The sequence below is a fragment of the Phodopus roborovskii genome, unplaced genomic scaffold (genome assembly GCF_943737965.1).
Source record: "Phodopus roborovskii unplaced genomic scaffold, PHOROB, whole genome shotgun sequence".
Taxonomy (NCBI): Eukaryota; Metazoa; Chordata; class Mammalia; order Rodentia; family Cricetidae; genus Phodopus; species Phodopus roborovskii.
The window spans coordinates 321,537-341,676 of record NW_026126446.1 but is presented as its reverse complement, the minus strand read 5'-3'; the positions used below and the strand labels follow the sequence as shown (position 1 = coordinate 341,676).

Below are 20,140 nucleotides of genomic sequence, written 5' to 3'. Positions count from 1 at the left end.
TTGCAAGCACAAAGAAGAGGCTAGTTGGACATAATTTATAGTCTCTTTTTATCCTCCCTCATTTACCATACTTTGATTATTATTCTCTTTAGTGACACTACAAAAGATATGCAGAAATTAACCAGTGATATTATACTTTTAGTCAATATGCCTACCTTCGGAGCAAAGCTCTTTATATTAATATTAAACTTCCTTTAGTAAAAATGCAGTTAAGACCATTTTCTAGTATATTTATCAATATTATTTATTATTAGTTCAGTTATCCTTCTGATATTTGCAAATTTGTGTATGAATACAGGACACAAAACAACAAAAAAAAAGAAATAGGTATAGTTATACCTTCAAGAAACAAAGCGGGGCAAATCATCACAATCACTGTGGAACAATGATAGGGAAGACTGTGCTGTTGTACAGTGTCAGTACAGAAACTACGCTTGTCAGTACTAATCTGAAGAAGCAATTGCTTATTTCATATGGAATGTGCATCAGATTTGTTATTATTCATATTTTCAATTTTTTATAATTTAAATGTTTCTTAATTCCAATGAAAAGAAACAACAACAACAAAAAAAAAAACCTGCCACATTTACTTGTGTCTATACTTTTGATTAAATGAACCCAAATATTCTGTTTATATCACCTAGGAATTTACTAGTCAAGTTAAGAATATGATATATATACTTAGAAAAATTAGCTTGTGAAAATTAAGTGAAAATATAAGATGAGTAATGTGAGTTCTATTAAAGGACATAAGACCAATAAGACAGGTTTACCACATAAGCAGCCTCTGAGCAGTGAGGAAACTGAAAGCTGCAGTGTATTCAATTCAGTGCACTGTGAATTAAAAGATGAAAAACTCAAGTGCTAACAGATTACCCCTCACTCTCTACTCTCTTTCATCATTGGTATGCTGACAATGGACCAGTGTTTCCTGTATATGTGAATCTCTTGAGAATCTTAGTAAAATACAACTTCTGATCAGTCAGTGTGTGTTGGGGCCTGAGCTTCTACATTTTAAAAACTGTCCCTAGGAGGAGTGGTGGAGGTGGGGGGGGGGGAGTGGAGAGTTTAGAAGGAAAGGAGAAATGAGGAATTTGGATTAGAATGTAAAAAATTAATAAAAAAAATGAACAACAACAAAAAAGAACAGAGGGGAATAAATTCATACATGCTTACCTGGTTTAAAAAAACAAAACAAACAAAAAACAAAAAACCTGTCCCTAGATGTTCATGCTTGCTGGTCTAAGGATCGCTAAGATCTTTGTTCAGTTAACTTGGTAGGCCTGTGCATTTAAAGTAGGTGAGATTAGCTTCACAAAAAGGCAGAAATTGAGCTTGGGCTTGGCATTGTGGAATGCTTTCTTGACATAAAATATTTGGGTCAGAGAAGAAAACATGCCTGAAGGCATGTAGAGGTGGGAGGTGGGGGTGGATCAGTCACCAGCCTAGCAAGAGCTGCAGCTATAGGAAATGGACTGTCTAATAAACATAGCTGTAGTTTTGATTTATGTTTTTCCAGTGGCTAATTATCTTAAGCATTGTGTCATGCAGTTGGTCATTAGTCCGCCTTTATAGAATGTCTAGTTGAATTTTTAGCTTAATTTTTTAAACTGGGACTTGATTGCAGAAGAGAATATGACAGTTTGGAAAAAGATATTGAGAAGCAGACATTGAATATAAAATGCAAGGGCAGTTTGGCAGTATGTGGCTTGTATCCAGATTTCATTTATTTTTATCCTAAATAATAGTCTACTGTATGGGTATATCACATTTTACTTACCCATTCATTAGTAAAGGCATTAAGGTTGTTTGTGCTTCTTGCAATTATGAGTAATTCTGCTGTTAGCATTCACATACACACTTTTGTGTAAACAGTTATCTAGGATTGGAATTACTGGTCATACAGTAACTCATGGTTAACTGAGGAACTGCCAGGTGTGATCCAATCAACTGCTGTTTATGCTCCTACAAAGTGTGATAAAACTTATAGTTTATTCATGTCCTTGCTAATACTTTATCATATAGTTAACAGGACAACACAAAAAAATAACTATAGGGTTGGGATCAACAGGAAGTCATTGCCTCCCTGCCTTAAAGAAACATGACTGTTGGTAGATGTGTGCTGTCACTTCCAAACTGGTCCAGCAGAGAAGGGTTTGGGAAGAGTAATGTTCCAACCTGTTACTCTTGAACCTCTGATCTCCCACCAAGGCTTCCTGGTGGTTGATCCCAGCTAGAAACTAGAGAGACAAAAGCCTACTTTTAAGTGTTTTGTATATATTCCAGATACAAATCTTCCATCAGATGTATGACTTGAAAATACTTTTGCCCTACTCTCAAGCCCCCTGTTGGCTGTCCAATGCAGAGTAGTTAGTCTTGAAACCTATACACAGAAATAACAAAAATAGACTCAGCATGGTGTGTGTGTGTGTGTGTGTGTGTGTGTGTGTGTGTGTGTATAACAAATACATTCAAAGAAAAAGAGGCTATTAACCTGGGAGTTGGGTACATGAGAGGAGCTGATAGGAAGAAAGGGAGGGGAAGTGATACACTTCTACTTCAATTAAAAACATTTTTGAAAAGACATAAAGAACACAATCTTACAAAGTCAATAATGATTTTGCCTCTGCCTAACTCCTCTATTCCAGTTATTCTGACCTTACTCTTTCTTAGAATCTGCCAAGTTTGTTTCCTGCCTTAGGCCTTTATGGCTCACTTCCCATCCTTATTCAGGTAACTACCAAAATAGCTCCTCCGTGTGTCTTTCACTGGCTGCGTTCTCTAAGCATACCAACATATGGCTGTTACTTGGTGTCTGCATATCTTGTTATATTAAATATATTTCATCTTTCACCAACGACATTGTTTATTTAGTTGATCATCTTCCCTTGAGCAGATAAATTTTGTGAGAACAAGACTTTGTTTCCTAATACAGTGCTAGTACCAAGAATAGAGTCATCATCACATTGTAGATATTCAACAAACATTTTAAAGGAATTTAGGCGAAGGAGGAAGTTCCAATGGAAAGAGGCAGATACTGCTGGTAAATGAGAAACAAGGAGGACCAGGAAAAGTTAATCTTCATGACATTTGTGTCAAGAGAGTTGACTAAGTGTTTTACCAAGTACTGACTCTGTCAGTGACACTTTTTTTTTTTTAAGACACTAAATACAGAAGTCTATGAAGGTCCATATATAAACCAATATTCTCAATAAGTAATACAAACATGGCAGTGTTAAACTATTCTTGTATCTTATATTTTCTTCAAGAGTAAGGAAGTAATTTTAGAGTTTTTTCTTTAATTTTTCCTTTTTATTGAAAATAGATTTTTTTTTTACATAATAGATTCTGATGATGGCTTTCCTTCCCTCTGTTCTTCCCAAGTCTTCTCACCCTCCCCTCCCATCCAGACCTACCTGCTGTTTTCTCTCGTTAGAAGACAAGCAGGCTTCTAAGGGATAATATTAAAATAAGACAAAATATAAATTAACACATTGGAATTGGATAAAATAAACAGAATACAAATCCAAGAGAAGGCACAAGAAACAGAAACCCACTTGTTCACACATTGAGGAATTCCACAAAAACACTAAATGGAAAGTCATAATGTGTGTGGGGGGTGTAAATATATAATAAATGTATGCATATATATTACATATAATAAAATAAATAAAAATAAGATAATTTTTTAAAGAAAAAAACCTTGACATGATATTGCAAGATAATGAATCTCCAAAGATGCCATTGAGTTTATTTCCTGTTGGCCATCTACTTCTAGCCTACCCTTAAGAGTAGTTTGTTCTCCTAGTGGTTATCAATTGGAGATTACTTTCAGCTCTAGGGCCCCATCTGTTGCAGACCCATGGAAGCCCTGTGCAGGCTGCCTCAGTCTCTGCATCTGTGTGCACACTGATCATGTTGATTTAGAGGATCTTGTTTTCTTGGCTTATACACTTTTTCTGCCTTCTCTTCCACAGGGTTCCCTGAGCCCTGAGAAGAGGGAGTTGATTCAGACACCCTGTTTAGTTCCAAAGTCTCTCACTCTCTTCGTAATCTCTATCTGTGGGTCTCTGTATTTGTTCCCATCTTCTGCAGGAGAAAGATTCTCTAGTGATGGCTAAACAAATCACCAATCTATGAGTATAGAAGGATGCCAGTAGGAGGCACTTTATTACTATATTTTTGTTTTTAGAACAGTAGTATTTGGTTTTATCCTAGGTTCCCGGGCTATCTAGGTTCAGGTTTTTGATCACCCAAGCAGTGTAGGGTATGGGTTCCATCTTGTGGAGTGGGACCTAAGTCACATCAGATATTGGTTACTCCATCAAGCTTTGCACCACCATTGTACTAGCATATGTTTCAGGCAGGGTCTGCAGCAAAGAGTTTGTGGCTAGTTGGGTGTTTACATTTCTCCTTTGGTAATGTGCAGAATGCATTTCTCTACCAAAGACTTTACAGTTGTACATAGGCACCAGCCCAACTTCTCCATGTTCAATGGGTTGTGTTGGTGGTGTCTTCAAAAATGGGACCTTGCTGTCAGTTTGTGGAGAGCAGTCTATCATCTTGGAAACAGCCTGGATTGTTTGGGGATCACATGGGACCCCTTTAGCTAACAACTCAATGATGTGTAATCTCATCCTGGAACTGGAAGCTTCATTTGGTGACAAGAGACAGCATGTTGGGGCTCTGTTTCCTCCATTATTTGGTGATTTCAGTTAGATCACCTTAATATAAGTATATATTTTAGGAAGCTTCTACTATATTGTTGCCAAACTACCCCTCAAATGGCCCTTAATTTTAGCTGTCTCTCTTTTTCCTCTTTCCTTTCCCACTCAACCCTCCGCCACCCCATCCATACACAATTGTCCTTTCTATTTCCCTCTCCTAGGGAGATCTATTTATCCCCCCAGTCCCCTACTCTAAACCTAACTTTTGTGGTTCTGCAGATTGTAGCTTAGTTGTTATTGACTTAACAGCTAATATTCACATAGAAGGAAATACCTACACTGTATTTGTCTTACTAGTTCTGGGTTACCTCATTCAGGATTTTTTTTTTTTCAAGTTACATCCATTTACCTGTGAATTTCATTTTTTAAAAAAATAAACTGCTGAGTAATAAATAATACTCCATTGTATAAATGTACCATGTTTTATTTATCCATGCTTCTGTTGAGGAACATAAATGTGGTTTCCAGTTTCTGGCTGTATGAGTAGAGCAGCAATGAACATGGTTGAGCAAGTATTTCTATGGTAAGATGACACTTAATATGTCCTTCGGATATATACTCAAGAGTGATATAGCTGGATCTTCAGGTAGATCAATTCCCATCTTCCTGAGGAAATTGCCACACTGACTTCCAAAGTCGCTGTACAAGTTTGCACTCCCATCAGTAATGGATGAGTGTTCCCTTGCTCCACATCCTCACCAATATGAGCTGTCACTTGTTTTATTGACCTTAGCCATTCTGATGGGTTAAGATGAAATCTCCAAGTAGTTTTGATTTACATTGCAAATATGTCTGTATGATTCTTTGGATCTCTAAGGTGTCTGTGGTTAAGTCCCCCATTTCATTTATAATTGTGTTAATTTGAATATTCTGTCTCTTCGAATTAATTTGGATAAAGGTTTGTCAGTACTAACAAATTTCTGAAAGAACCAACTGTTTGTTTCATTGATTCTTTGTATTTCTTTTTCTTGTTTGTTTCTACTTTGTTGATTTAAGCCCAGAATTTGATTATTTCTTACTGTTTACTCCTTTGGGGGTGTGATTTCTTTTTTTTTCTAGAGCTCCCAGGTGTGCTGCTAAGTTACACACACACACACACACAAACACACTCACACACACACACATATATATGCTAAGTTACAGATATATATATATATGCATGTAATTCTTGTCTGTAATATATATACGTGTGTGTGTGTGTATGTGTGTGTGTATGTGTGTGTGTGTGTGTGCACTTAGTTCTTGTCTGTTAAAACTGCCTTCATTGTATCCTTTAAGTTTTGGTATGTTGTGTATTCATTTTCATTCAAATCTAGAAAGTCTTCAGTTTAATAATTTTTGCCTTGACCCATTTTTCATTCAGTAGTAAGTTGTTCAGTTCCCATGAATTTGTAAGCATTCTGTTTCTATTGTTGATATTCAGTATGCGCCGTTCAATTTTAGAGAAAGCTCCATGAGGTGCTGAGAAGAAGGTGTACTCTTTTGTGTTCAGGGGAAATGTTCTGTAAATATATGTTAGGTCCATTTGGTTTATAACACTGTTAGCTCCAGCATTTCTCTGTTTAGTTTTTGTCTGGATGACCTGTCTATTAACAAGAGTAGGGTACTGAATTTTTTCACTATCAGTGTGTGAGGGTCAATATGTGATTTAAGCCACAGTTGTGTTTCTTTTATGAACTTGGATATCCTTGTGCTTGTGGCATATATGTTAAGAATTACAATCACCTCTTGGTGGATTTTTTTTCCTTTGATGAATATGTAGTGTCCTTCCCTATCTCTTGATTAGTTTTGGCTTAAAGTCTGTTTTTTCAAATACCAACATGGCTACACCAGCTTGCTTTTTAGGTCCATTTGCTTGGAATATCCTTTTCCATTCTTTTACCTTAAGGTGGTGTCTATCCTTGATGTTAAGGTTTGTTTCTTGATGCAGCAGAAGGATAGATCCTGTTTTTGCATCCACACTGTTAGTCTATCTTTTTAGGGATGGAGATCTGTTGTTGAGAGATATCGATAAGCAGTGTTTGTTGATTCCTGTGACTTTGCTGCTGTGGAGTGTCGACTTTTCAGCCAGTCTGTACAGATCTTGTCTGCTGGACCTGGGATCTGAGGACCTGAAAGAATAGGATGGACTGCAGTCTATCTAATGCTGTAGACAACCTTACTTCAGTTTCTGTGTACTTTTATACACGAATGAAGCAAAGAGAGCAATGATCTAAGGAAGGTTGTTTGAGTTCAGAAAAACATGTAAATAAACATTACTAATCACATACTAAATATTAACAGAGCACCTCTTTCCCAGAACTTTCTTAGGACAGACTAACTTAAACACAATTGTCTGGCATGTACGATAGATTATATCTTGGAAAGCATTAAAGCAAGGCCATATCGAGATTCAGGGTACACTGACCAAATTGGGGTCTATAGCTGTGTTCTGACATCTCACAAAAATAAACATATCTTATAAATCAATGTAAATGCATGTCACAGGAGGCATGAACTCACATCCAAGAACAATCCAGGGAACAAAATGCACCTGAGATAAAAGGCTCTCTGCCTTTTTTTCCTTAAGCTTCTGTTTCCCCAAGGCATTGTTCACCATACACCATTCATTTGATCATGTTCAGACAGTGGTGTGTGTGTGTGTGTGTGTGTGTGTGTGTGTGTGTGTGTGTGTGTGTGTGTGTGTGTGTGTGTGTGTTTTCCATCTTCTGGTTTTCTGATCTGGGATTATTTATTCCTTGTGTTTTCTTAGGTGTGGTTAACCTCTTTAGTTCTCTTTGTAGTGTCTTCTGCTTGGCTGGATTTATAGATGGTTGCTTAAATTTGATTTTATTGTGGAATGTCTTAGTTTCTCTATCTATGGTGATTGAAAGTTTTACTGAGTGTGATTGTCTGGTCTGACATCTGTGGGCTCTTAGAGTAGAACATCTGCCCAGGCTCTTCTGGCTTTTAGAGTGTCCATTGAGAAGTCAGGTGCTAAGTTAAATAGGTCTGACTTTATGTTACTTGTTCTTTTTCCCTTGTAGCTCCTAATATTCTCTGTTCTGTTTATGCTTTGATTATTATGTGCCAAGGGGACTTTTCTGGTCCAGTCTATTTGATGTTCTTTGTGCTTCTTGTACTGTATTAATAGGCATTTCCATTAGGAATTTTTTTCTCCTATGATTTTGCTGAAAATATTTTCTGTCTTTTTGACCTGGGTTTCTTCTTCTTCCTCTATTCCTATTATTCTTAGATTTGGTCTTTTCATGGTGTCCCAGATTTTCTGGATGTTTTAAAGATTTAACGTTTTGTTTTACCAAGGTATCCATTTCTTTTATTGTGTCTTCCGCGCCTGAGATTTTCTCTTCCATCTCTTTTATTCTGTTGGTGAGACTTGCCTCTTGAGGTTCCTGTTTAAGTTCCCAAATTTTTAATTTACAAATTTCCCTCGGTCTGGGTTTTCTTTATTGGTTCTATTTCCAGTTTCAGGTCTCATTTTGTTCATTTTCTCCTACTGTTTGTGTTTTTATAGATTTCTTTAAGGGATTCACTCATTTCCTCTTTCAGGAGCACTGTCATAGTGATGAAGGCTATTTTATAATCATTGTCTTATGCTTTGGCTATGTTGGAATACTCAATGGCCTGCTGTGGTAAGATTGCTGGGCTCTAGTGGAGATATATTATCTGGACACTGTGTTTTTATTCTTGTGTCTAGGTTTGGGAAGATTGTAATTCTTGGTGATAATAATCTGGTCGGGCAGGTATTTTGTTCCTGGGTTTCTGATGCCCTCTCTGGTTCTTAGGAGAGTGTGTTGGCTATGTGTTGCCTGGTACAGAATTCTGGAATCAAGACAAGTGTGGCCACTGGGGGTTCTAGGTAAAAATGTGTTTCTAGGTATTGGTTGCTGACACTTAGGAATAGGGATTGGGCTGGGGGGGGGGGTGTAGAATTGAAGTAGTCTACAGGAGGGAGGAAAGCAGGGTGTTCCATCAGGATCTGCTTTGTCCCCTGGGAATAAGGGCAAAGAATGAGGAGAGGCTGCAGCGGGTAGTCACCAGATGAACTAGAGATGAAACTAGCATAGGGATGAGACTATGGGGTTGGACTTATAGAAGTATGTGTGTGTGTAGGGGGGGTGAAGATGTGTAGTTAGCCTACTTGCTTCTTTGGCCTGAGTGGCCTGAAGGTTCCAGGAGTGTCTGCTGGAGTTGGAGACTGGGTGCTGGAGCTGGAAACTGGTTCCAAGAGTTAGAGACTACAGGTGGTCTTCTACAGAGCTGGGGATAAGATGGGGTGAGGGGGTTGGATTTGGAGGAACTGAGGGAGAGGTAAAGATCTGCAGTCAGTCAGCCTACATGTTTCCCTGGCTATAGTGGTCTGTGGGTTCTCAGGGAGTACCTGCTTGGGGTTTGGGGCTGGGATAAAGCAATGGGTTTGGGGGTTTAGGAGGGAAAGATCTGTGTAATAGTAAAAACAGGCATTGAATATAAAATATAATGGCAATCTAACAGTGAGTAGCAAAAGTTGAAAACAAATGAACGAAAATGAATCTGTGTGACCTCTCTAAAACTTCTGTTTTTAGGAAGTGTATTTTGGGAAAATAATGAAATAAGCATACAAAAAAAAATGGTCCTTGCATTATTGCTCATAATAACAGTCACTAGAACCTTCAACTTCCAGTAAGGGAGAGCTGGTTAAATAAATGATGGTTGTTACTAAGTATGGTAACTTTCAATCACTTTAACAGAGTACTTGAAATAATTAACTTAGAAAAGATTTATGTTGGTTTGTAATTTTGAATTTTCTGAGCATGACCGATTGATTTGGGCCTGTGGTGAGCCAGCACATGATGGAAGGAGCACATGGCAGACCAAGGGTGCTCAGCTCATGAACCAGAAGTAGAGAGTAAAAAGAAAGGGCCAGAGTCCCACTATCCCATTTAAGGACATACTTGTAGTGTTTCAAACACTTCCCAACCAATCCTTTTATAAGCTCTGCTTCCTCCCAATAGTGCCACTCAGTGAACCAAGCCATTCACACATTGGTTTTTAGGTAGTTATGTAAGATCCAAAATACAGCAGTGATAAATGGAATTCTATTCTTTCACTCAAATAGGAAGTCAGTGGTTAACATGTGAATAGGCCCATTATTCATAGCTCAGTAGAAAATGGAATACTATATGTGTGAATACGGTGTAATTAGGAATTTATGTAATTTTACATTCATTTCAAGTGGGGCTACAGATAACTTTTCTTAGCATCCTTTGGAATTTGGCAAATTGTCCATGCTGAACACATACTGTTTATTAATAAAGTGTTTTCAAATGGACAGATAAAATCAATTTTGTGTCACAGAAAGACAGTTACAGGAATGATGATTAATGGTACATTTGAGGAAATTGTTCCAAGTTCCAATCCAAACTCTCCAACTGGAATAGAGAATGTCAGCTCGTACCCCAGTAAGGACCACAGAGAAGACTTCACACCTATCAAGTGCTCCCCATACTACCCCGGAGTGAAAGCAGAGCACCAAGGTAGGAAGTGATTAAATGTTTCCTACTAACATATATAGCTTCATTTCTATTGCTCAGTTGTATTTGGGGTGGGGGTGGACAGGGTTTCTCTGTAGGCTTGGAGCCTGTCCTGGAACTAGCTCTTGTAGACCAGGCTGGTCTCCAAATCACAGAGATCCACCTGCCTCTGCCTCAAATGTATCATCACTGGATACATTATTGCTGTTATGGTGGTAATGCAAATAAGCCAATGTGATGGGGAAAATGTATATTTTACTTGCGTCTTAAAAGTTATCGTGTGTATTGGCTATTTGTATCTGTTTCTTTTGTGAAATGATTCTCCTTTTCTACTTTGTGTATTTTTATATGTAAAGACACCAATAATTCCAAATGCATTTAACTTTAATCTGATAAGTTCTGCTGTTTTCTTTTTATAGATTCTTGTGTTCCGTTTGTGCTTAGAAAATTTTTCCTTTGCTTATATTTATTATATAACTTTCCTTTGTTTAAGGTATTTGTTTTGAGACAGGGTCTAGAACTCACTTTGTAGACCAGGCTGGCTTTAAAAAACTCACAAAAATCTACCTGCCTCTGTCTCCTGAGTACTGGGATTTTCATGTGTGTGCCACAGCACCCACTAATTTTGTAATGTTTTATATAATTTTACTTCAGATATTTTATCCTTAAAAATAGGGACATTTTAAAAATATTTTGGCATTTGTCCCAATGTCATTTAGCTAAGAGTCTTTCTGCTAGAAATGCTGCTGACATTAATGTTAAATTTAAATCAGGGTTTTCTGTTGTTCTGTCTGTTGTGTTAGTATCACACAATTTGAGCTCTTAGAGACTTAGAGTCTGTTAACAGACTTCTTGTTTTTCCCCCTCCTCAACTTCATATGTTTGTCTAGATTTACTTTCCCTAAATGTTCCACATTACATCTCTTGAAAGATTAGTGTTACATTGTTTAGGATGTTTGGATGGTTTTTCTAGCTGGGGATAGGATGGAAGTGGGGAATGGTTTGTCTTGTCTTTTTTTTTTTTTTCAAATTATTTTTCTTTCAAGAGTCTCGGTTACCCACTAGTAAATCATTATTTTAATAGTTTATACACAATGTTAACGAACTCATACTGTTTAAATGTAGTTAACTTGTGTTTTCAAAGTGGACAGAAGTAACTTTCTTGTCACTAAGCCTCTTTTCCTGCTTCTTTCCTAACTAATTAGATTTTCTTTTCTTGCATATCATTTTTCTACAACAGAATAAAACAGTGTGGAGCCCACATAGTTGCTTTGAAATAAGAACTCTGGGGAATATAGTACAGTCCTAGTTGTTTAAGGAAGCCACCATGTCTTGGTGGAAACAGCCTTTGTCTAACAGGATTGGTTGTAGTGGGATGCTGACATCTAGTGGCTGTGTCAAAAATGGTAGTTGAATCTTGGAGACCGAAAGGGTAGGAGGACTAGAAAATATTATTTCATCGGTGACATGATATGTCCCCGTGCAGTAGAAGTATCAGAATGAGGAGCTTGTGATTAGAAGAGTAACGAGGACATGGGGGATGTAAACAATGCTGTTTTCGCAGTATGGGTGGATTATATGAACAAACAGCCCATAATTTTCTCAGATAGGCCCTGCTTCAATGTGGACTTGGTTGAGGAGCTTTCAGCAGTGTCTCATGGACATCTTCTAGTATTGAGATTGTCAGGATCCTAAATGGTTTGGATGGTCTCCTAGGAGTCTAGTTTATATCACATGTTCTCCTTTGATGCATACGTTCAGCATAGGCAAGGGGTGCTCCCTGAGCGCTTGTCTTATGTCACATGTTGACTGGGTACAAACATATCACTTATATAGTTGTTCATGGGAGACACCACTACCTGAAAACTACATTCTATTCCTCCCTTGAGAGATCACAGCCACCACTTAACTGAAAGACTACTGCCCAGAACAAAATAATTATTCATTCTCCACACTCAAGGCATCTTTTATGTTGGAGATTTTGGCTTTCTGGGTGCTTCCTTCTCTAAGCATACATTTTCCTTTCCCTTTCCACTAAGAAATTTATTGAAGAAAGTGCAAGTTTAATGTTCATTTCCATAGCTCAGAAATTTTTGTATAACTAACCAAGATTCCAAAGTAAAGCAAACATAGAAGGTTGGGATAGAAAGAGAATTTTAGTTCATCGGTTGACTTTTATCAGTGGTGTTTTAAGTATGTAAAGTATGTCACACTTCCCAAGTAAATGTTTCAGTATATAGTTTTCATTATAACTAATTGTGTAGCAGCCTTGTATGGATAACTTTGTAATGATGAAGTCAGTAACTGTATATGTAGGCTCTCTAGACCATATTCATTCATTACATGTCCTTACAGATTAAATGATCCAGAAAACAGAAACCCAGACTCAGCCAGAGTCCAGTACTTTTATTCCTTTACATTTTTGGGACTATTTTGAAATAGAAAATATTTCCATCCATTTATTAAACCAGTTTTTATTGATAAATTATGTCATTATGATGCTACTCTTTCAGAACATTTGTCTCCATCTCTGTGTGCTAAATAATACTACATTTTATGGAGCTTTTCCTTTTGTCTGGGTCCTAGATTCTGTGTTTTATACATATAGTATAGTGGAGAACTAAAAGATTTCTATGTGTTTGAAAAATCTGTTAGTATTTAAGGTCTAGATCTCTTGTATAACTGTTAGGTATGTAATTCCTTATTTCTTTTCAGGATTACTTATTGATGAGGAAATGATTTTTATAAATAAAGCTGTAGACAATCATCTACCAACTGTGGATACTCTGTTGAGTAGACTAAAGCTCTATCTGGTTAAGGATCCACTTTTAGATTTCAAAGAACAGCTCTCCGGAAAGGATAATTTCACGTATGTAATTGTCTGATACTGTAACTGCTTTTATATGAGAAATCATTCATAGTACACCCACGGGTTTAGATGCTGTTGGTAAGGGTTCCATTGCCTCATCTCAACTTGTCTTTATGTGTTTGATTGACAATATTTGTTAAATGATTTTAGTAAGCATTAATTAATCTTTTATTTTTTATTTAAGGGAGTGTTTCTCTGTTCAAGAACGTTTGGAACCTTTTGTAAGAGATTTCCATATGGTGGAGGAGACCTTTTGTAAGAAGAAGCTAGTATGTTTCAATAGAATTGTAACACTTGTTTTCAGTAATGTATTTGTAGAAGTAAGGGAGCACACCTGTATAAATTTTAGTAATTTATTTTGAGTCTTTACAACTGCCATATTAATTTTTTTGATACTAGGTTGAATATGTATCAATTGTGGAGCCAAATTTACTTCCAAGTAGTGATTCTCAGCCTTAGCTGAGATTGAAGTTGAATCCTACCTAGTTATATCCCAATCTAATTGGTCTTGTGGGTCCAAGTACAGAGAATTTTCAAATCTCTTTTAGTAATTTTAATTACAATACTTGATATAGAAATTTACGTAGTTACATTTAAGACTTATAAACTGAATTCTATGGGCATTCTAATTTAAACACACATGTTTTGTGGACAACTAAATATTTTATACATTGGGCTTTTCTTTTCTTAATACATTCAGAAGATGTACACACAATTCACCTCAAGGGTTTCCTTACAGATAAAATGTGAACAAGTTGGTGAATACGTTGATTTGTTTATTGCCTTACTGACTCCAACCCCTCTCACTTGTTAATTCTAATGGTACTTAGTCTCACCTGTTGAGGAATATTGTCTGTGGTGGTGAGAAACAATATATTCTATGGGTGCAGTAGAGATGAACCCCATTCCATCATCTACTCAGCTTGTGCCACTTTTCTATCTCTCATTTTCTGTGGTAATTCTTTTTAACTTAGAATTTTAAAATATTTTATTAGTCAAAAGGTAATAAACACAGACTACTGTGTATCACTAAAGTAATGGGGCTTATAAATGAGATCAATCAATAAACCATTGCTTGTAAGAGGAACTTATTTTTGACTGCTAAACCTCTATTTTTGAAAGTATGTATAGAATTTAAAGCAGAATATAATTTAAGTTTAAAATTTGTGTGCCATTAAAACAAATGTATCCATTTAGTGTTTACTTGTAAATATCCCTTAAGTTTTCTTAATCTCATATTATTTCAGCCATCTGTTTTTCCGTCTGAGTATGAATTCTTAATATCTACAAACCCCAAACAAGAAATTCCTATTCTACCATCATCAAAACTGAAGGAATCAATGTCTGAGATAATGGATTATGTAGATGAAAATGAAAAACTTTTTAAAAGAGGTGAGAAGTCATTTAGAAATGTGTTTCATGTAAAAAAAAAAACAAAAACAAAAAACTACTTGTTATCTGAGTTCTTATTTATTGAAATACTTTATAGAGATGGTCTGTAAGTTACATGTTGAATTCTCAGGATGTTACTATTAAGCTTTTTATCTGTTTATCCTTCTATTGCTTTTTTCTGGTGTTGGAATTTGAGTAGAGCCTCTGTGTTCTAGGCAAGTATTCTACCATTGAGTTACAGTCCCAGCCCTGAGAATCCAGTTTAGATTTGCTTATTCTGGACATTCAATGACAATACAACCATGCGATATATGGTCTTTCTATGGCTGGCCTCTTTCATTTACCATGATTTTTCAAACTTACAGACTGTATCATTGCTTCGTTGGTTTTTATAGCCAAATTATATCCCATTATAGAGATGTTGGTCCAGAGTCTATGAGCTCCCACGAGCTTAGGTCAGCTGTCTCTGTGGGTTCCCGGGTCATGACCCCTCTCTATAACAGTCCTTAAATGTATTTAAAAGTTTAAAGTTCAAAGCCTCTCATGAGATTTGCAATCTCTTAACTCTAATCCCCTGTAAAATTAAAAAAACAAAAACAGATCACATACTTCCAACATATAATGGTAAAAGTTAAACATTACCATTCCAGGGAGGGATAGAGGGAGGGAGAGGGAACTAGGATCGATATGTAAAAAAAAAAAAAAAAAAAAAAAAAAATTACCATTCCAAAATATAGGGAAGGGAGAAAAGTGAGGAAATATTGGACCAACGCAAGACTGAAAACCAGCTAGCCAAACTCCAAACTCTACATCTCCATGTCTGATATCAAAATACTTTTCAGATCTCCAACTCCTTTCAGCTTTGTAGACTGCAACACACTTCTCTGTCTTGGGCTGGTTCCACTCCCTGTCAGCAGCTCTCCTTGGCAGGTATCCTACAATTATGGCATCTCCAACATCTTGGGGCCTCCAACACAATCCAGGCTTCATGTTCACATCTTCAGGAAGTAGCCTGTCTAGGCCTCCATTCAGGGACACCCCTGACACATGACAGCCTCAGCAACTTTCCTTAGATGCAGAGGCAAATCCCATATCCCCTTTTTTTCTATCCTTAACTCCAGAATCATGTGGCTGAAGCTGCCAAGTTGTGCTGCTTACTGGGACTGGAACATGGCTCCCTCATTCAATTACATCTTCACCAATTTTCAATTTAATTGGTTTCTTTCACTTGGCTGTCCTGAAACTCGATCTGTAGACCAAGCTGGCCTCAAACTCAGAGATCCACCAGCCTCTTCCTTCTGAGTGCTGGTATTAAAGGTGTGCACCACTACACAAAGCTCTAAGCTTTTCTTTAACTCCTTTTCACAAGTTGGAAATTTAGCTGGGTAGAATCTTGCCCTGAGGTTACCACTCTGTTTATCCCATTTCTTAATCTGTTTATCTCCTTGAATACCGGATTTAGCTCCATTCCACTTTCTGGTGCTCTTTTTCTCTCCTCGAATATTTTTGCTTGCTCAGCTTGCTGTTTTTCATTATATATCTTCATTGGAGTTAACACTTAGGCTTTTTTGAGTTTTCCTTTGCCAAGGGAATTAATTCAAAACTCTTCACTTTAGCCTCAGGTAAACTTTTCAGACATGGCAAAAAGCCACTACATTCTTCACCAAAATATCATAAGAACAATTTCTAGGCAACACACTAAAATTATTCTCCTCTGAAACCTCTTGAGCCAGTCCTCCACAGTTCAAATCACTCCTACCACCACTGATTTTCATGCTCCTGCTGGTATGGCTATTAAGCAGTGCTTAAAAGCATTCTATTGATTTTCTAACTCCAAACTCCTAAAATCCAAACTCCTCCAAACAAAATGGTCAGGCTTTTCCCAGCAATACCCTAGTCCCTGGTACCAACTTCTGTATTAATCAGGGTTTCTATTGCTATGAAGAGACACCATGACCATGGCAACTCTTATAAAGGAAAATATTTAATTGAGATGACTTACATTTTTAGAGGGTTAGTCCATTATCATCATGGTGCAGCATGGTGGTATTCAGGCAGACATGGTGCTGGAGAAACAGCTAAGAGTCCTACATCTTGACTCACAGGTAACAGGAAGTAGTCTGTCTCACTGGGTATAGCTTGAACATAGACCCCAAAGCCCACCCCCACAGTGACATACTTCCTCCAAAGGCCACAGCTCCCATTAGTGCCTCCACTCTCTGGGGGGCCATTTTCTTTCAAACCACCACATATATTTTCTTTCTTTCTATCGTTTTTAATTTAATTAGTTAATAGGGTTCATCCTATGATTTTCATCTTCCCATAAGTTTTGTTGGTCTTCCCTCCTTACCTCTGACTCCCTGCCTGACTCCTACTAGTCCCCTTCCTTCCCTTTCTGCTTTCATGTCACATGGAGTCTTTTACCCTTTCCCCTTCCCCCAACCCTACCTTAATACTTCTTTTCTCCTTTCTAGCTGCATGACCTATATCTCCCCCAACACACATGTATCCACACATATCAAAATTAAAGTCCAGGATCTGCATTAGAGAGAAAATGTGGTATTTGTTTTTCTGTAATATTTTCTATAATAATTTCTGATTCCTCCCATATTTCTGAAAATGTAGGGATTTCTTACTTTCATTATGACTAACTAAAATTCCATATGTATGTATTCTATATAATCTATTGATCTGTTGATGTACTTCTATGCTGTTGCCATTCCATAGCTATTGTGAATAGTGCTGCAGTAACCTAGGTCCCAGTATCTCTGTAGTAGGACTTAAGAGTCCTTTTAGTATGTACCCAGGAGTTGTCTAGCTGTGTTCTGTTATAGCTCTATTTTTAGCTTATTGAGAAGCCTTCATACTTAGTTCCTTTTTGAATGCCCAAGTTTGCATTCCCACCAGCAGTGGGTAAAAGTTCTCTCTCCACATCCTCAGCAGCATGGGTTGTTAGTTTCCATGATAATAACCACTCTAAATGGGATAAAAATAGAATCTCAAAGGAGCTTTAATTTGCATTTCCATATATATATATATATATATCTCCAAGGGCATATAATACTTTTCCAAATATTTATTGGCCATTTCTTTATTGGTATTTCTTCTTTTGAAAACTATCTAATTAATTGGCCCATTTATTGACTGGAAGGTTTGTGAGGGTTTTTGTTATTGTTGTTGTTGTTCACTTTTTGCTATTCCTTATCTAGTTTAGATATTAGCTTCTATTTGAGGTATGGCTGATAAAGACTTTTTCTTTTCTATAGCTTGCCTCTTGACTGACTCTATTGATAGTTTCCATTTGTTATGTAGAAGCTTCTTAATTTCACATAATTCAGTTTGTCAGTTCATAAGGTTGTTTCCTAAGCTATTGGAGCCCTTTCAGAAAGCTCTTTCCTATGCCTAGATCTTGAAATGTTTTTCCTTTGTTTCTTTCTATATTGAAGGAAAATATTTTAATTATATTTATGTTAAAAAAAACTCAGCAGTATATATTTAGCCCAGCTGAGTGGCAAGTTCTTTGACCTTTGCCTTTTCCAGCTTGGCAATACAAGATTTTGGCCATGGATCTCATTGTATCTGTTGTTTCAATTGGTCCTGATAACATCCACAAGGTTAGCCAGAATGTCTTTGTATTCCACATCAATCTGTGTGAAGGTAACAGTGGTGCATGTCTTCCTGGAATTAGCCACCACAGCCTAGCCTTCCCCTTGCTGATGCAGTAGGGGACCCCATATCTACATCAAATCAGTGAGTTCCTGGTTCAGTGAGAGTCTGTGTCTGCAAAATAATATAAAAGTAACTATGGACCCAGCATCGGCCTCTAGCCTCCACATGAACACATGTACAGGTGCACACATACATATGTGTGCACATAATAACAATAATAAAGTAATAGCTACAATATGCCAGGCAGCTGGAAAAAAAGTCACTAACATAGACCAGTGTCAGTAGGTGTGGTTCGGTGGCAGAGTGCCCAGCATGCCCAAGGCTTGGTTTTAATCTCCAGAACCACAAGTAGAATTCCAGCTAAATAGAGTTTAGAAAGTCACCATTTATAGGTGAAGGTTAGGTTTTTCAAAGTGTTTGCTTTCATTGATTTTCATGGCCCTCCTCCATGTGTCTAGGCTGAGAGAGTATCCCTCTATGTGGGATGGGCTCCCAAATTTCATTTGTATACTAGGAATAAATACTGATCCATTACTAGAAGCCCCATAGACTGCCCAGTCCTCTTAACTAACACCCATGTTTAGGGAGTCTGGGTCGGTCCTATACTGGTTTAATTTCTGTCTTGACCCCTTTGCTCATTACTCCTCCCTCTCTGCACCTGGATTCCAGGAGTTCTGCTCAGTGTTGTCTGCTTCTGCTTCTATCAGCTACTAGATAAAGGCTCTAGGATGGCATATAAGGTAGTCATCAATCTCATTATAGGGGAAGAGCATTTAAGGTAGCCTCTCCACTACTGCTTTATTGTTAGTTGGGTTCATCCTTGTAGATCTCTGGACATTTCCCTAGAGCCAGATTTCTCCTTAAATCTATAATGGCTCCTTCTATTATGGTATCTCTTTTCTTGTTCTCCTCTATTCTTTCCCTGTCTCAATCTTTCTGTTCCCTCATGCCCACATTTCCCCTCCTCTTCTCCCTTCTCTTTCTCCTAACTCCCTCTCCTCTCCCTCCATGCTCCCAATTTGCTCAGGAGATCAAAAAGGATACTTTAAAAGGAAGAATCCACAGAATAGTGTTACAAGACATGATTTGAATGGCACTTTTATTGATAGAGTTTCTTCTACTTCCTTTCAGATCTTTCTACCAAGCATGAATTTGATACTGATGATATGAAATGCAACTCCACAGAGATCTTACCTATTGCAAGCCCACGTGAACCAGAGTGCAACAAACCAGGTAGATATTCTGTTTATGTTATTGACTTACCAAGAGTTTGCTATATGACGTAGAAGCACACTAAATTTGCATTTATAGTCTACTGTGAATCAGTTTTCATGTTTAAAAACTTGATCACTTTGATCCGACTTGTTATCTTTTCCCTTTTTATTCCCCTTTATATTTGTCCTGTCAAGTTCTTGTTATCAACAAAAGTGGGTCATATACACAGCAGAGTTACAAATATTGGTGAAGATGAATGGAGAAAATACTACTAAAATTAAAGTACAAATCCTGGGTCTTGGGAGATGGCTTAGTCAGTATAGTGTTTGCTACACACACAGCTGACTATCTGCTAGCAGCCAGGCTAAGCTGAATTGTTGGACTATAAATTCAGTGACAGACCCTGTACCAAAACATATGGCCGAGAGTGATTGAGTAAGACACCCAGCATTGACTTCTGACCTCCACATTGGTGTGCGTGCATGCATATACATAATCTTAAATTATAGCTGACTAAATATAATTTTTTCTTTTAGAATTTTATTTTATGTATGTGTGCCTGAGTGTATGTATGTGCACCATGTGCATGCAGGCTCCATCAGAAGTCAAAAGAGGGCGACTATAGTTGCAGGTGGTTAAATGTGGATGCTGAGACTCAAATCTGGGTTCTACAAAAGGATAGCAAGTGCTCTTAACTACTGAGCCATCATCACTTTAACCCCAATTATATTTCATTTCAATATTAGAAATCTTGT

At 37.3% G+C, this 20,140-nt stretch overlaps 1 protein-coding gene across 1 annotated transcript in view; it reads left to right on the top strand.

The window, feature by feature from the left end:
- The window catches only part of Shoc1 (shortage in chiasmata 1), a 75,988-nt gene that overhangs the window by 7,381 nt on the left and 48,467 nt on the right, over positions 1-20,140 (top strand). The window contains 5 exon segments of the mRNA XM_051187864.1: positions 10,065-10,243; positions 12,956-13,109; positions 13,294-13,378; positions 14,357-14,501; positions 19,302-19,403. Of these exon segments, the coding sequence (XP_051043821.1) occupies positions 10,065-10,243; positions 12,956-13,109; positions 13,294-13,378; positions 14,357-14,501; positions 19,302-19,403 (665 nt within the window).